This window comes from Punica granatum, chromosome 5, assembly GCF_007655135.1.
Source record: "Punica granatum isolate Tunisia-2019 chromosome 5, ASM765513v2, whole genome shotgun sequence".
Taxonomy (NCBI): Eukaryota; Viridiplantae; Streptophyta; class Magnoliopsida; order Myrtales; family Lythraceae; genus Punica; species Punica granatum.
Genome location: NC_045131.1, coordinates 1,378,404 through 1,393,400, shown reverse-complemented (window position 1 = coordinate 1,393,400; position 14,997 = coordinate 1,378,404). Strand labels below are relative to the sequence as shown.

Genomic DNA, 14,997 nt, shown 5'->3' with positions numbered 1-14,997 from the left:
GATTGGGCCGATGGTCCACTACTTATGCGTGTGGGCCCATTGTGCTCCCGTAGCACCCCAGAAACCATATACAAATGCTTGACACGTGGAGGGACAACAATGTGTACTGTACTTGGCTTCGCTTAAATATCGGCACTAAAAAGCTAATAAGCGAAACGAAAGCTCCTTCATCCATAAACCAAATGGTGGAGGAAGTGAATCCATTTTGACCTTTGAGTTTGAGAAAAAGACGGCTTACTCGAATTTATGCTAAAATTCAAAAGAAGATTATATATAGTATTGACTCTGCGATCAAGCCGAATCCCGATAATTTGCCGGTCTAGCCCAGACTGATTCAAGTACGCGGTGCTGCCGAATCCCAAAGTCTATCCAAGACCTGCTCCATTATCTTTCCGTGGTGCATCAGCCTTAATACGGGGTGGCCTCACAACGCGGTCGATGAGCCCGTACTCAAGGGCTTCTTGAGCATTGAACCGTTTCACCCTACTCAGGTCCTTGTAAATCTACATATAAATCACAAAAGAGGAATGTTATGGCTTCATAAACATCTGATTTCAAGAGTTATCGAGTATGATTACTATTGCGCAGAGGACTCACCTTCTCAGCCGGCTGACCTGTTTTCTTTGCCAACTCGTTGAAGAGGTAGTCTCTTATTCTTAGAAGCTCGTCAGCCTCATTGCGAATATCATCAGCCTGCAAGAAGATATGGATTTCATCGCCAGAAAGAGAGGAGGTGCGTTAAGAAAGAACTATTGCATGGGGTTGGAGCCATAATACCTGACCCCGGGCTGACCCTGCAGGAGATTGTAGAGCTATCCTTGAAAGCGGCATTGCAAATCGTTGACCCTATACACAGCAATGCGTATATAAGTGCACATAATTGGAGTGTAATTGATGGCCGGCTTCAAAGACCTCAGGATATTATGTAAAAACGATGAATATACGACCAATGGAAGAAGTACAGTTGCAATATGGATCAGTGAGCTCTGCAATAAAGGATGGTACAAACATAATCTACTCTATTGCTAGTATACAATCGACCAAAACCATTTTGTTTTAACCTAGCGGAGAACAAATTACCTTCTCTCCAGCTGCGAGAAGGAAGCCTGCCAAATTATAGGCATAGCCTACACAGTGGGTCCCGACAGGACACTTCAAACTTTGCATCGTGTCATATATTGACAGGCTAGGAGTAAGCTGTCAACAGAACAATCTTAAATCAGAGGAAGGAGGGGGGTCAAATTTGCAAACCAAAAGAACTCACATCTCCACCAGGGCCATTGATGTAAAAGTAGAGCCTCTTCGAATCATCAACGCTATCGAGATACAGCATAGTTGCCAATATTTGATTGCTGAACTCTTCATCTATGTTCTGCCCAATGAAGATGACTCGCTCTCTATACTGAAAAGAGAGAATAAAATGAGTTGCGCGGAGTAAAAACATCAACCCAATCGACTAAGGAATTACAATAAACATATCAGGGAGGAACAAACATGCATCGGAGATCACTTAACAGGCTTTAGGATCAAATAAATGCCAAACAAATATTCCAAAATCACTTAGCATTAACAGGATTATGGAGCAACTGTAGATGCAATAACTTACGAGGGCATTCCACAAATCAACCCACTGCCAGGTTCCCTCACCAGGTGTTCTGTAGGGAACTCTCGGTGTTCCTATAGGCATCATCTTAATCTGTGCACGAACTGGTTTATGGTTCCTGAAAAGATTGAAATCTTTATCAAAAGATTAAAATTGAGAATAGCTAGCATGCTCAAAAGGATCCGGGATAGATATTCATTCAGCTTTTGACCTATACTAGCGTGCATAAAACTGCGGCCTTTGTAAATTCAAATAACCAAGTCCAAGGCAAATTTATCTCAAAATCCCAACTTATGGGAAATGAAAATTGCTGAAAGCCGTGTATAGTTGATTTAAAATTCACCCCAGACGGAAATGAAGTAAATCTGTGTAGCAGCCAAGAAAATTAACATACAATCAAATTGTAGTTCCCGGGAAACTAGAGATTTTAGTGATGGCATCTTAAAACTTTCGGAATTCCTTTTCCTAACATAGGCTTGCATCACTGCGTTAAGTAATATAACAGTATTCAGACAAGGAGGGAGATAATCCTCTGAACTAAGACGAACAGAGCTCAATCGGCGGAGATGTGATGAATTGTTGAAAGACATCATATAAATTTCAGTTTCAGAACTCCGACGAGAAACATTAACGAGTCCTATTCATTCATTTCAAATTGGAGTTTGCACAAACAGTTAAATTTGAAGTGACCAAGCGCCACTCAGATGTCCTCAACTGATGAAGACAAGCTTCCAAAGAATGCAATTGCTGAATAACCCGCCGTTGCTTCCAATGAAGAGATCAATTTGCTGATAAATACCAAAACTCGATATCAATTACCTGCACTGGAGGCTCTTATTAACTTTGCCGTAAAATTCAGCAGTCGCATTAGGTTTTGCAGCTATCAACGGACCTGAAAATTCCAACCAAGAAAGAAAGAACCAATTTGGAGAAGACGGGTTCAATATTCAATTCAGCACACAGAGTGGGAGAAAAAATGAACCAACTTGCGGATTGAAACTTCAGCCCCGAATAAAGCTTGGTCGCACAGCTGCAAGTACACAAGCACCCAATCACATTTAAGGTCAGCTCCATGTTCTATCAATTAAGTGAAATGGAGAGTAGGGTTTAACAGAATTGGGCACCTGAGAGAAGGCTCGTGAATCCTCGGCGGAGAGTGAAGAGAGACCGCCATGTTCAAAGCTCAACGAAGAGCAGAAGAAAGGAGGCAGATAAGATACCAACCAAACTGGACTTGACGGAGTGAAACGAAGGAGACCAGCTTTTCTATATTCCTTTTTTGATTTTTCCTCCGAAAAAAGGAACAGCGATATACAAAATAAAGAGGGCGACCCGCGATAACAAATTATACGTATCCCGACATTTTTTTCCACAAATTTTCAATATATAGACTTCTCCGGGTTCTCCCTCTATATTGTATCTTTCCTAAGAATGTATACTAATTAAACATATAACTTTTGAATTACAAGTAACATGCTTTACTTTTATTTATACAAGACGGCCCATTATTTTATTTTAAGGTACTATAATCATATATAAATTAACTATTAAGCTCGTGCGCTGCACGAATTCTGTAAAGAAAACTTATTATGAAATTTTATTGTGAAACGTTAGATATTTAAATTATTAATATTGGTTTATATTGTTTATATTAAAGTATAGAAAATAGAAATATTGTTCTTATACTATATAAATTTCATATCCATGCTCGATAATATAAATTAAAAGCTCATAAACAAATAATTCATGTTAAATATTTCAGTCATGATCGCAATTATCAATTCAATTCATGAGAAAATAATTATAAAATAAGAAAATTCCTAGCTAGTTTATAAATTATGAAAGATTATATTATAAAGTCTATAAAACTTTCGCATTCAATATTCATAATTGTGTTTTTCGCACACATATTTCATATATTAAATTTTGTGAAAATTTGAATAATTTTAGATAAAATCACTACTCACTTCAAGGAAAGATTTACTTGATTTAACTTGTATGTGGCTAATAATGATTATTAAAATTTATTAAGCAAATTTTAATAATTTTTAACATCATTTAAATTATGTATATTTATTTACTAACAAAATAACAATTACTTATAAAATAATAATAAGTGATTATAATTCTTATTTAATGTTTCTTTTAAATTTGTTTTCTTTAATTACAAAAATAATTAATATTATCCAATTTCCATATAACATATTAATTTATTAGATATTGACGATTATATTCTTATTTAATAAGGTGTGATATAAATTTATATATATATATATATATAAATAAGTGAGTAAAAGAAATAATAATTTCTTAATATCACGTCTATTCAACAGATTATTTTGACAACTTTTGTATCGCCTGCGAAATGTTGCCACACTCCCTAATAAACAATAAAGTAGACCGAGTATTTTCCTTTTTCCTTTTTATTTGAAGTTTGCCCTTTATTCTATTCTATGTATATATATATGTATTTTTCCCATCAAGACCTGATTCGGTCTCCGAGCGCATCAACGGCCAAAACAGTCGGCGCATCTAAGGCGTCCATTCCAGAAATCCAACGGCTGAGATTGTACCGCTGCGGAGCCCCATCACCGAAGAGGAAAGCGAAATAGATTCTCTTCAATTTAGGGTTCTCTTCCCTACTCTGCGTTTCATTTCCTCTCCCCCAGGTCGCGTCCTCCTCTTCTTCCCCCTCGCACTCTCCTCGGTGACCCGCAAGATCTCCATTACCTCTCAATCATGGGCAAGGGTCCAGGCCTCTACACCGACATTGGCAAGAAAGCCAGAGGTCTTCCTCCCTCCCTATCTCTCAGTTTGATCATTTCGTTTCGCTGCGAGTTGTTGCCGTTTTTCGGTTTTGTCTCGGCTTGTTGGATGCGATTGTGTTGTAGTGTGAGTCTCTGCGTTTGAACGAATCTGTTCGTTTGTTTGTTGGTAGATCTTCTCTACAAGGACTACCAGAGCGACCAGAAGTTCACCATCACTACCTACTCGCCTACCGGAGTTGTGAGACTCTTTCTTCCCTTGTCTTGAGATCTCTGCATCTGTTGTTAGCTGTATAGGAGCTAGGTTTCGGTGCTTTAGCATCTCTGTCGGTTGTTGGATTGTTCTCGGCTGTGGAACTGCAGATCTTCGAGCTCACACTCTAAGCTATTCTCTGGATTTTTCTGAACGTAATCGCCTTTGGTCGGTTATGCGATTGAACTTTTCGTGTCATGAGATCCCAGCTTTCATCTGATTTTGGCTTGTCCTCGAATCATTGAAGCATTGGATTTGAGACTGGGGAGCTCGTGCGTGATATGCTAATTTGAGCGGGAATAATAAAGAATACGCGCAGGAGATGTGTGTGTTCTATTTAGGTTTCTGACAAGCCATGTACATTTGCACCCTTCTAGTTTAGAAACAACTGATTCAACATAATTTAAGAACTATCATGGGGCTATTGTTCAGTAAGCGTATATACTGTCTAAGGAATTTTGACCGTCCAAAATGGCGTGTCTCGTGTTCTTATGCAGTGTGCAGAATTTTATCCATCACATTTGATTCTAGCATTGATCAAAGCAATTGGTGCCTGTTGTAAATCGATCTTTTCTGACAAGCCATGTACATTTGCACCCTTCTAGTTTAGAAACAACTGATTCAACATAATTTAAGAACTATCATGGGGCTATTGTTCAGTAAGCGTATATACTGTCTAAGGAATTTTGACCGTCCAAAATGGCGTGTCTCGTGTTCTTATGCAGTGTGCAGAATTTTATCCATCACATTTGATTCTAGCATTGATCAAAGCAATTGGTGCCTGTTGTAAATCGATCTTTTCACACCATCTCTCATGTTTTTTGGCATATGTACGTTCCACATTTGATCTGCTTGTGGCATCCTTGGACTTAATGCTAAGTGCATTTTGTATCACCATGGAAACAAAGAACATAGAGAGTGAAAAATTTCAGGTTTTGCTCAAGTAACGTGTTGCTGTTCTTTCAGGCTATAACCTCATCAGGGACGAAGAAGGGTCAGTTGTTTCTCGCTGATGTCAATACTCAGCTCAAGAACAGGAATATCACAACTGATGTCAAGGTTGACACAAACTCCAATGTAAGGCCCCCTCTTGTTCTCTGTTTGACTCTATCATACACTATATAAAGCAAATCATTAATTGCTGTGTTGACATTTTATTTGATGATTCCACCTAATATCATTCGATTCCACTAGCTCTCTACAACAATTACTCTTGATGAGCCAGCTCCTGGTTTGAAGACAATCTTCAGCTTCAGACTTCCTGATCAAAGATCGGGCAAGGTAACCACTAATTTTTGTCTGTGTACAGCGAAGTTTACTTACCGCTTATCTTCCTAGATAGGTCGCTAAAAATTTATGCCACGTATAACTGTTGTTTTCTGATTTCCTGTGGTTGTGTAACAGGTTGAGGTCCAGTACTTGCATGAGTATGCAGGAATAAGCTCGAGCATTGGATTGACTGCAAACCCTGTTGTTAACTTCTCTGGGGTTATTGGCTCAAATGCTTTGGCACTTGGCACTGATGTTTGCTTTGACACCAAAACTGGAAATTTCACCAAGTGCAATGCTGGGTTGAGTTTCTCCAATGCAGACCTGATTGCATCATTGACCCTGTGAGTAGCCTGCTTTTTACATAGTGGAAATGAGATGTGAGGAGGACGAAATGTGAGATTTTAGTTTTTCTTTTTGAGTCTCTGCTGCCTTCTTTTAATTATATGAGATGACTTATGCAGGAATGACAAGGGAGACTCTCTGAATGCTTCATACTACCACATAGTGAATGCCGTAACCAACACTGCTGTCGGTGCTGAGGTGACCCACAGTTTCTCAACCAATGAGAACACCATCACTGTGGGAACTCAGCATGCACTGGATCCTCTGACCACATTGAAGGGCCGTGTGAACAATTCAGGCAAGGCTAGCGTCCTGATCCAGCATGAGTGGCGGCCCAAGTCGTTCTTCACCATCTCTGGGGAGGTTGACACCAAGTCCATTGAGAAGACTGCCAAAGTTGGGTTGGCTTTGGCTCTTAAGCCATGAGCAAGAAGGCGAGGAGAGTCTGGTGCATCTCATTCTTGTGAGAGCATTCTATGACTGGCTTTAAGGAAGTGTCTAAAAGTCTGTTTAGACGGAAGTTTTCTCTTCTTCTTTCAATTGGTCCCAGTTTTTTTTTTTTCTTTTGTTTTCATTTTCCCAACTTAAGAGATTGGAAGGAGGCATTGCTTTCTTCTGATTTAGGTCTCGACGTGAGTTGTAAAAATAAGTTTCTGCGGAATACTCCCTTTTACCCCTTGGGTTACTCTTTTTGATTGAGGAGAACTTCTCATTTCAAAATGTCAGAATATGCGATAATGAGCCGTCGCAGATGTCACGTCTGAGCAGCTTATCTTGAATGCTGTCTGGTATTTTGTTCATGTTGGTTGCAGCTTTGAAGAGTACAAGTGTTATTCGTTCTCTCTAGCTCTCTCTACCTTTCTATGCATGGCTCTATGTCCCACCAAATCTCTCAGTAGTCGAAAAACCCATCCAACAGTTCAGGGAAGTCTGGTCGAATCTGGCTGTCTCTATCCAAAATTGAATCGATGAAGGAGTTACCGGGAGAAGCAGCTTCATACAAATGATTCAGCTGATCCCCAGGAGCTGCTTGATAAGGTGGAACGCCTGTGTTGTACGCAGTTATGTCCCTAGCAGGTCCATTCCCGAGGGTTGAGATACCCACACACGCTTGATCTTCTGTCAGACTTGGAGGCTCGTGGCCAGCACCGGGCGTAAAGATTCCTGATTGGAAGCTCGAGCACTGCTTCTGCAGGTCCACACCAAGCGCAAGTGGATCGCTGGGGAGTAGATCGGGGCGAGTGAATGGAGGGCGGGGAATGTGGGCCTGAGATGATCCAAAAGAGCCCGGGCTTGAAGAGTTGAGGAGCTGTGTGGTCACAGTTGAGGAAGAAGAAGAAGAAGAGGAGGACGTGACCTCATTCATGAAATGCTGTGGCTGCCGCATAGTTTCTTGGTCAATGTTGTTCTCTTGGAACTGACGCAGAAGCTGGTCCCAAGCAGCAGCGCTGATGCCAGGCCACAAATTCTGATCGGGTTGCCCTGCCAACGAGTTCGGTTTTTGGCTAGAATTATGGTTCCTTGTCATATGATTGATCATGGGAAGTCGAGGGAGGATCGAAGATGGTGATCTGGGAGCTGATCTGGCAGTGGATCTGACCAACGAGGTGGAGTCCGGAAGCCGGTTAATGTTTCCATATTCGGACATCACCTGAGGGATGGGCTTGTGGGTCACGGGATCGATTCCCATCTTGGCGAGCTTCTTCCTCAGCTTCGTGTTCCAGTAGTTCTTCACATCATTATCTGTTCTTCCCGGCAGTTGCCTCGCAATCATAGACCATCTGGAAGAATCACATACGTATTATAACCGAGCAAATAGTGCGGAAAATAGCTGTAAATTGATTACTAACTAGCTAATGCACCGAGGCTCGATTATCCTTCGGTAATCCCTCATAAATTTTAATGGGGCTCAATTATCCATTGGTGGTGTCCCTCGGATAAGCTGTTGGTAACCCCGATTTACCGAGGAATTACCTGGGAACAATTTCTAGTAGGTAAACCCGCACATTTTTAGTAGTGTTTACCTGCTTCCGATGGCTTTATGGAAGTCGATGATGAGCTGCTCTTCTTCAGGGGTGAAGCTCTCATGCTTGAGGTCAGGCCTCAGGTAGTTAGTCCACCGCAGCCTGCAGCTCTTGCCGCATCTGTTCAGACCTGCACAGTGATTTCGACGAGACAGACGCAATCAAGAGAATTGCCATAAGAAGAGACTGGAACCAAGGCACTCTTGAGGGATGAGTTGAGAGTGAAGGGTCGATTTAGGATGTAGCCATTAAGGGTTATCCACAAACATTCGAGCTAGGGATCATCTTCGAGTCCAAAGTCGATATATATCCCTGACCTCATCATCCGACCCGATCGAGTCTATGCTAGCTAGCATGCATGCATTCAAGACAGGGGAGCTCGACTCAATACTAAACGTAACGGAGACCATTAAGGGTACGTGAAAACACGCGAACATCAGAGAAGTCATTATTATCCGGGAAGCCTATGGACATTTTATAAGTAATTGATTTTGCGTAGGTACGTAGTAATGTAGGCCCAAAGTGGTTCTCTACTCTAGCTGTATACATGTGTGAGGACGACCTCAAATGCAATAATGGGAGTGGATGAATGCATGTGTTATACGAACCGGCTTTCTTGGGGACAAGAGTCCAGTTGCCAGTGCCATGGGCGGAGACATAGGCGAGGATCTTGGCATCCTCCTCGGCGGTCCAAAGCCCTCTCTTCACGTTCAACTTGTCACAACACGGCGGCCTCCCCATTCAAGAACTCTTCGTCTTCTCCCCACCAGCAAGCGTATAACAGGAAACTCCAGGACAGCACTGATGAGGTAATGAATATCAGTATGCTGCAGAATTGAACTTAAAAGGAGGAGGAGGATGACGATGATGAATAATGTAAGAGAAAGAGAGAGAGAGAGAGAGAGCATGGAATGCATGCAGATTAGGCTCCTAGCTAGATGGAAATTAAACCCCTTTTGCATGATAACATATTTCATCTGTGGCATTCCTCCCAACGGTTTGACATGACCCCCTTCCAAGAACTATTTCTCTCTCTCACACGCACATTCTCTCTGCATGCATATATAGATGTGTATAAATATACGCGTATGTGCATATATGACAGTTTACATTAAGTAACACAGAACATAGCGATATGAATTGATTTAGTTCATAACCGCGAGATCGCCTAATAATGTTTCATGTCGGGCGCTTGACATAAGTTCATCGGATCCACTCGTTGGAGTTCAAGCTAAGCTGGAATGCGCATCACACTTACTAAATATCAAACCCAAATTCGAAGAAGTAACGCTTCCCATCGGAGGAACCCAAAAAAAAAAAAAAAAAAGAGAGAGAGAAAAGTGAAACTCGAGAACCTCTATAGCTTTGTTTCAATTGAGAGTTTCTAGGATTAAACTTCCGTCAAGAAGTATTGAATGATCGTCGGTGAACTTCCTTTAAAAAGAATGAGGTTTTTTTCTTTTTCAGTGAATTGAAAGTTTTGTCATATAATGAAAGCTTATTATTTTTTGAAATAGTAAATTCACTTATTAAATAATAAAAAAGCTTATTCTCATGTGAAATTATTCATTATCTTATCATAAATTTATCATTTTGAATACAAGAATATTGTTAAAATAATAAGTTCCCTTGCCAAATAATAATATTTTAATTATCAAATTCATTAATAAAATAGTTAATTATTTTTTTTGTGCATTCTGATATTCGAAAATTTAATAGATTACGATTAATTCAATTCGAGAAATCAACTTATTAAGGGGATAAAAATTCTCTTATTACTCATGAGTTTTTTCTATTCATAAAATTTAAATAGAAAATCTTATTTAAAGATAGTGATTTAAATAGAAAATCTTATTTAAAGATAATAACGCATCAAAGTGGTTAAATCAAGCATAATTAAGGGGGCGCACTCAGGGTCTATTTTCACTTGAAGTGACTATTGCCAATCTGTTAGCAAAGGTCCGGAATATAAATTGTCTTGTGGAGCCCCCACTAGTTTTGGTCTGTCCCAAATAAGTTAAAGCCACATTCATAAATAACAGAACAAAAACTATTTATTTGGTAATAAAACCTAACTTAATTTAATTTAACTCAACTCAATTTTTTTCCACAATTCAACAACATAATCGTTATCTTTTTTCTTGAAATTCTCTTTTACATTTTTTTATCTATTATTTAAATTAATTTTAAACACAAATTCTTTTAACTATTCAATATTTTTTTCTCAATTCAACAACACCATCATTACTTTTTCATCTTTTTCTTTAAATTATCTTATATAATTTTCTCAAATATTATTATCTTTTATCTCTTTAAATTAAAATAAATCAAATTAAATCAAACTTAACTTCGTTACCAAACGTAATATAAATATTAAATCAGTACTACTCATTCACTTTGAATGAGTAACAATCAATCAAAATGTATGTAAATGGGACTTTGCGGGATCACTCGTGGACCATGTTTACCATTTACATGCAATTTTATTAGATGTTATACGGTAACTTGATTGCGTGATACGTACGGTATATTTAACCCAAGAGTAGTGGGCGTTGAAGAAGACATAGCGGGGCCTACACTACACCAGAAATGGTTACTGGTCTTGGAAACTGCCATGTCAGCAAGACAAAATGCCAAGATCTATCCTTCCTTCCCCCCACTCTCTATCCTTCCACTTTCAGAAACTCTCCCATGATCCCTTTCCCTTCTCCATCCCCATTAATAAACAAAAACAGAAGGAGGCTTGACTATATGAATGCTGTGAATCCAAGAGGTTGAAGATCAAGAAAAACGATGGGGGAAGTTGGAGCTGCAGCTTCTCTGGGCTTTTGCATTAATGGCTCGGGTTTCGGCACAGGGAAGTTGAAGCTGCAGCAGCAGCAACTTGTGATGCTGAAGAACAGAGCTCGATGCCCGATGGAGCTGACTGGGACGAGGTCGAGAAAGCTGCTGGTAGTAAAGAGCGAGACGGGGAAGAAGCCTTCCAGTTATACCTCCAAGATCGCGACTGACATCCCACTCTACGAAGCTCCCGGGGTACGTGCTTTGACACGAATTCAATCGTCTTTTTTGTCGAGGCATTATAATATGCTGTCCATGTGCTATGAGTGTCTCAACTATTACTGAAATTGTGATCATTCGGGTTCATTTTTAAGGCTTCGTTCGATCAGTATTTGGAGGACAAGCCCAGAGTATTCAAAGCAATCTTTCCTGATAAAAGGAGAAGCCAGCGATTGAATGAGGTAATTCCCCGTTAGTCGGGTATCTATCGTCGTCGCCTAACAATCAATGTAAATTACTCAGTTACCGCTTAAAAGATTTGAATCAGGCTCGAGGAGGATGGTCATTTATTTGTTTAAATTATCTGCGAAACAGCCTATGGGCTTATTGATACTCGGGCATTCCCGGTTTTCATTTGTGGGAACTCAAATTCTCCTCTGTGCACTGTGCAGGAAGAGTGGAGAATTCAGATGCTCCCGATTCAGTTTCTATTCCTCAAGGTATGGCCACAGATTGACATGAGGTTGAGATGCAGGTCGATGGGCAAAGATTATCCGGCTGGAGTCCCTCATGATGTCTCCAAAGTCCTGGAGCTTGACATTGTAAGCTCCAAAAACTCATCTAAACGTGAAGTAGCCCCAGAAGCTGCACTGACTTGCCTTTGACATCTACTAATGCTGCATATTTTATATTCTCTGTAGATAAGGTGGGAGCTCCAAGGGCTCGATAACGTTCTCAAGCCATCTCATTTCTCGCTCGGGGTTAGAGGAGCCTTGTACGCAGAAAGAAGGGAGGCAAGGAGCCGACTTAAAGGTCAGCTCGAGATGACCATAAGCTTTATTCTACCCCCAGTGCTTGCTCTTGTTCCCGGAGATGTCCTCCAAAGCGTAGCAGAATCGGTTAGGACAGCATAAGCTTTATTCTCCTTTAAAGTATCTTTAATGTCCGCGAAAAGTGGCCTAAAGATAATTGTTTCGTCATCAGGTGTTGAAGAGATTGGTGGAGAACATGAAGCATAAAGTCAATGGCAGCTTGCTTGCAGATTACGGAGAGTTCAAAAGCAAAGCCCGAAGCGTCCGGTTTGATCAGGAAGTTCAGACCAAAGTTAAGAGTACCTAAAAACGGAAAATCGAGGCTGTTGAGTAGATACCTGAAAGTAAGCAGTTCTCAACTCTTGATTTCTTACTGAATTTGAGTTACAGATCATTGTTCATGTGAAAAGGAAAAGACCTCAATCGGAATGGAAAATTGTGAATCTGGATTTAGAGAATTTTTCAATTTTTATATACTGTGTATGCAGCACAGATTTGTTCACCAGTAATCCGAACAAGAACATGAACCATGCTTGAATCTATGAAAACGACTACGATCCCTAACAACTATTTCCCGCTCGTAAATTTTTGAAACGCTCTTAATAGCAGAATGGCAATCTGGACAGATCCTTAGATTCTTGAAGATGTAAAGAGGTGTTCCAGCCTTGGTGCTTATCAGCCCAAAACAAACTGCGAGCTTCTCGCTGTGTGAGAACAATGCTTGCTCTTTCTCCTCCATCTCATTAATACCATTCTCAGCCTGTGATGAAATGAAAGGAACATAACCAGCTAATTTAAGCCGTTGGATCATCTCATCAAGCATGTAGTAGACCTCTCTCGCTCGTCGGTGAGATTTATCACCTGCACAGAACTGATGAAGCTCGCCGTTGATGTGAATGGAGCTTATTCCAGGAATCTTCCTAATGCCCTTAGCCCTAAGGGCCTGCCTGAGGGATTTAGCCTTCTCTGAATATCCTTCCGAAGCATACATGTTCGAGAGCAGGACATGGTATTCTGTGTTGTGGGGATCTAGTTTGATCAACTCGTGCAGGGTACTTTCAGCAAGCCTGAGTTTCCCATGGACCACACAAGAGCCCAAGAGCGATCCTAAGACAACTTCATTTGGAGGCATCGGCATTGATCTTACAATCATCTCAGCCTCCTCTACCCGACCTACTCGACCCAGAAGATCCACCATACAAGCATAGTGCTCCACTTTAGGCGCTACCCCATACTTCAACTCGAGGTCGTGAAAATACTGATAGCCCTGATCCACAAGGCCTGAATGGCTGCAGGCATTCAAGAGAGATGTGAAAGTCAAGCTGTCAGGCTTTGCTTCTTTGAGCATCCGAGGGAATATGTCCAACGCTAGTTCACCTCTTCCGTGGACTGCCAGCCCACTAATCATGGCATTCCACACCACCAAATTCCTCTTCGACATCGATTCAAAAACTCTCAATGCACACTTTAGTCTGCCGCATTTTGTATACATATCGAGCAGAGCAGTCCCAACCATAATATCCATGTCCCTCCCCATAGTCTTTAATGCGTAAACATGCACCCACTTTCCCATCACTGCATCTCCTGACTGTGCAGAAGCACTTAATATAGAGCAGAGCGCGACTTCGTTCAACCCTAGATGTGAATCAAAGATCGCCTCACCTAAAAGCCGGAAGGCTTCCCGAGTGAATCCATTCCCCACATAACCCATGATCATTATCGTCCATGTGACTAAATTCTTCTCAGGCATCTGATTGAACACCGCCCTTCCACTCCCCAGACCTTCCCATCTGATCGCTCCGTCCAAAATCACAGTCCATGAGACAACACTCCGATCCTCCATCGCACAAAAAACCCGTCTGGCATCGCTCATGGATCGGCTCTTCACGTACATATCCATCAGGGCATTGCAAGCCTTAACACTGCTCCCGAATCCCAACCTCAACATACACGCATGGCCCTGAACACCCGTCCCCACGTCCTGCAACCCAGCACACGCGTTGAACATGCAAACCAGCGTAACATCATCGGGCCTCGGGCGGTTCTGTTTCCACATTTGGACAAACAGTCGAAGGGCATCCAGGGGCATGCCAGATCGGGCGAGGCAGCCCATCAGTGTGGTCCAGTCGACCGTGTCTTTCCGCGAGTGGGGAATTGAATCGAACAGGTCACGAGCATACGTGAACTCGCCGCATGCTGCGTATGCATGCAAGAGGGAGTTGCTGAGGAAGGAGATGGGGGAGGAGGTGAGGCCGGTGGTGAGGATCAGGGCGTGGAGTTTCTCTGCAGTGGGGAGAGAGGACTGACGAGCACAAGCGCGGAGAAGGGAACGGAGCAGAGTGTGGGAGCTGGGGGAAAGGAGGATAGTGCAGATCGGCCATCTCATAGGAGGGGAGAGGGAAAGGAGGGAGCTGCCAATGGGACGTTGACTGAGTAGTTATAAAACGCTCGTCTCTCCGGCAATTTGACTTTCCCACCAATTCTCTCGACTGCCTAACGGTCAACTGTCCATCCGACAATGTACTTCCCTGGCTGAAATCTTAACAAAAACGAACGGTCCAATGTTGTTTAGTTTAGATACTGAAGTCCCTGGTTGGATTATTATTCCTAAGACAATTCAAACATTGAATATTCATAAGGTACCACGAAAATTCAAGCATTGAATATTCACAGCGTACCACGAAAAATTTTATTAACCCTCGAGATTCATACTCACCACGAGCTGCACTAATCTATCTGCTACAATGAGAGGAGTTGCATTGCATCCAAGCAGCCACGGGCAGAAACCGAAAGAATCAATTGGGACTAAACTTGAGGCAGTAGATGCATATTTTGGATCATCGGCAATCGAAGGGTTCAAGCCTGCACTAGACATCGTAGAGGAGGCGATATCGAACTTTCCGATGAGTGAATGAATGAGTAAATA

At 41.5% G+C, this 14,997-nt stretch overlaps 5 protein-coding genes across 6 annotated transcripts; 2 read left to right on the top strand and 3 right to left on the bottom strand.

Moving 5' to 3' along the window:
- Positions 1-92: 92 nt before the first annotated feature.
- On the bottom strand, positions 93-2,889 carry LOC116207488 (ATP-dependent Clp protease proteolytic subunit-related protein 2, chloroplastic-like). Its single transcript, XM_031540446.1, has 9 exons — positions 2,728-2,889; positions 2,590-2,633; positions 2,423-2,495; positions 1,607-1,721; positions 1,265-1,402; positions 1,081-1,197; positions 778-846; positions 598-693; positions 93-503 (listed from the first exon to the last, which is right to left on the bottom strand). Exons 1-9 carry the CDS (start codon positions 2,775-2,777, stop codon positions 366-368), a joined length of 840 nt encoding a protein of 279 aa, XP_031396306.1. The 5' UTR covers positions 2,778-2,889; the 3' UTR covers positions 93-365.
- Positions 2,890-4,233: 1,344 nt separating this feature from the next.
- LOC116208659 (mitochondrial outer membrane protein porin of 34 kDa-like) lies at positions 4,234-7,014 on the top strand. The gene is made up of 6 exons (XM_031542196.1): positions 4,234-4,391; positions 4,542-4,609; positions 5,588-5,698; positions 5,816-5,902; positions 6,026-6,234; positions 6,355-7,014. Exons 1-6 carry the CDS (start codon positions 4,343-4,345, stop codon positions 6,659-6,661), a joined length of 831 nt encoding a protein of 276 aa, XP_031398056.1. The 5' UTR covers positions 4,234-4,342; the 3' UTR covers positions 6,662-7,014.
- Positions 6,786-9,000, bottom strand: LOC116207787 (transcription factor MYB35-like). Its single transcript, XM_031540882.1, has 3 exons — positions 8,868-9,000; positions 8,260-8,389; positions 6,786-8,016 (listed from the first exon to the last, which is right to left on the bottom strand). The coding sequence occupies exons 1-3, from the start codon at positions 8,998-9,000 to the stop codon at positions 7,128-7,130; spliced, it is 1,152 nt and encodes a 383-aa protein (XP_031396742.1). The 3' UTR covers positions 6,786-7,127.
- A 1,924-nt stretch (positions 9,001-10,924) lies between these two features.
- Positions 10,925-12,541, top strand: LOC116209375. Of its 2 annotated transcripts, none has more exons than XM_031543000.1 (5): positions 10,925-11,295; positions 11,415-11,501; positions 11,712-11,861; positions 11,961-12,072; positions 12,244-12,541. In XM_031543000.1, the coding sequence occupies exons 1-5, from the start codon at positions 11,053-11,055 to the stop codon at positions 12,276-12,278; spliced, it is 627 nt and encodes a 208-aa protein (XP_031398860.1). In that variant the 5' UTR covers positions 10,925-11,052; the 3' UTR covers positions 12,279-12,541. The 2 variants fall into 2 exon arrangements, with proteins under 2 accessions (XP_031398860.1, XP_031398859.1); XM_031542999.1 differs by having other exon boundaries at positions 10,926-11,295; positions 11,961-12,158.
- On the bottom strand, positions 12,497-14,655 carry LOC116209374 (pentatricopeptide repeat-containing protein At5g15340, mitochondrial). Its single transcript, XM_031542998.1, has one exon. It carries the CDS (start codon positions 14,455-14,457, stop codon positions 12,571-12,573), a length of 1,887 nt encoding a protein of 628 aa, XP_031398858.1. The 5' UTR covers positions 14,458-14,655; the 3' UTR covers positions 12,497-12,570.
- Between the last annotated feature and the right edge of the window lie 342 nt (positions 14,656-14,997).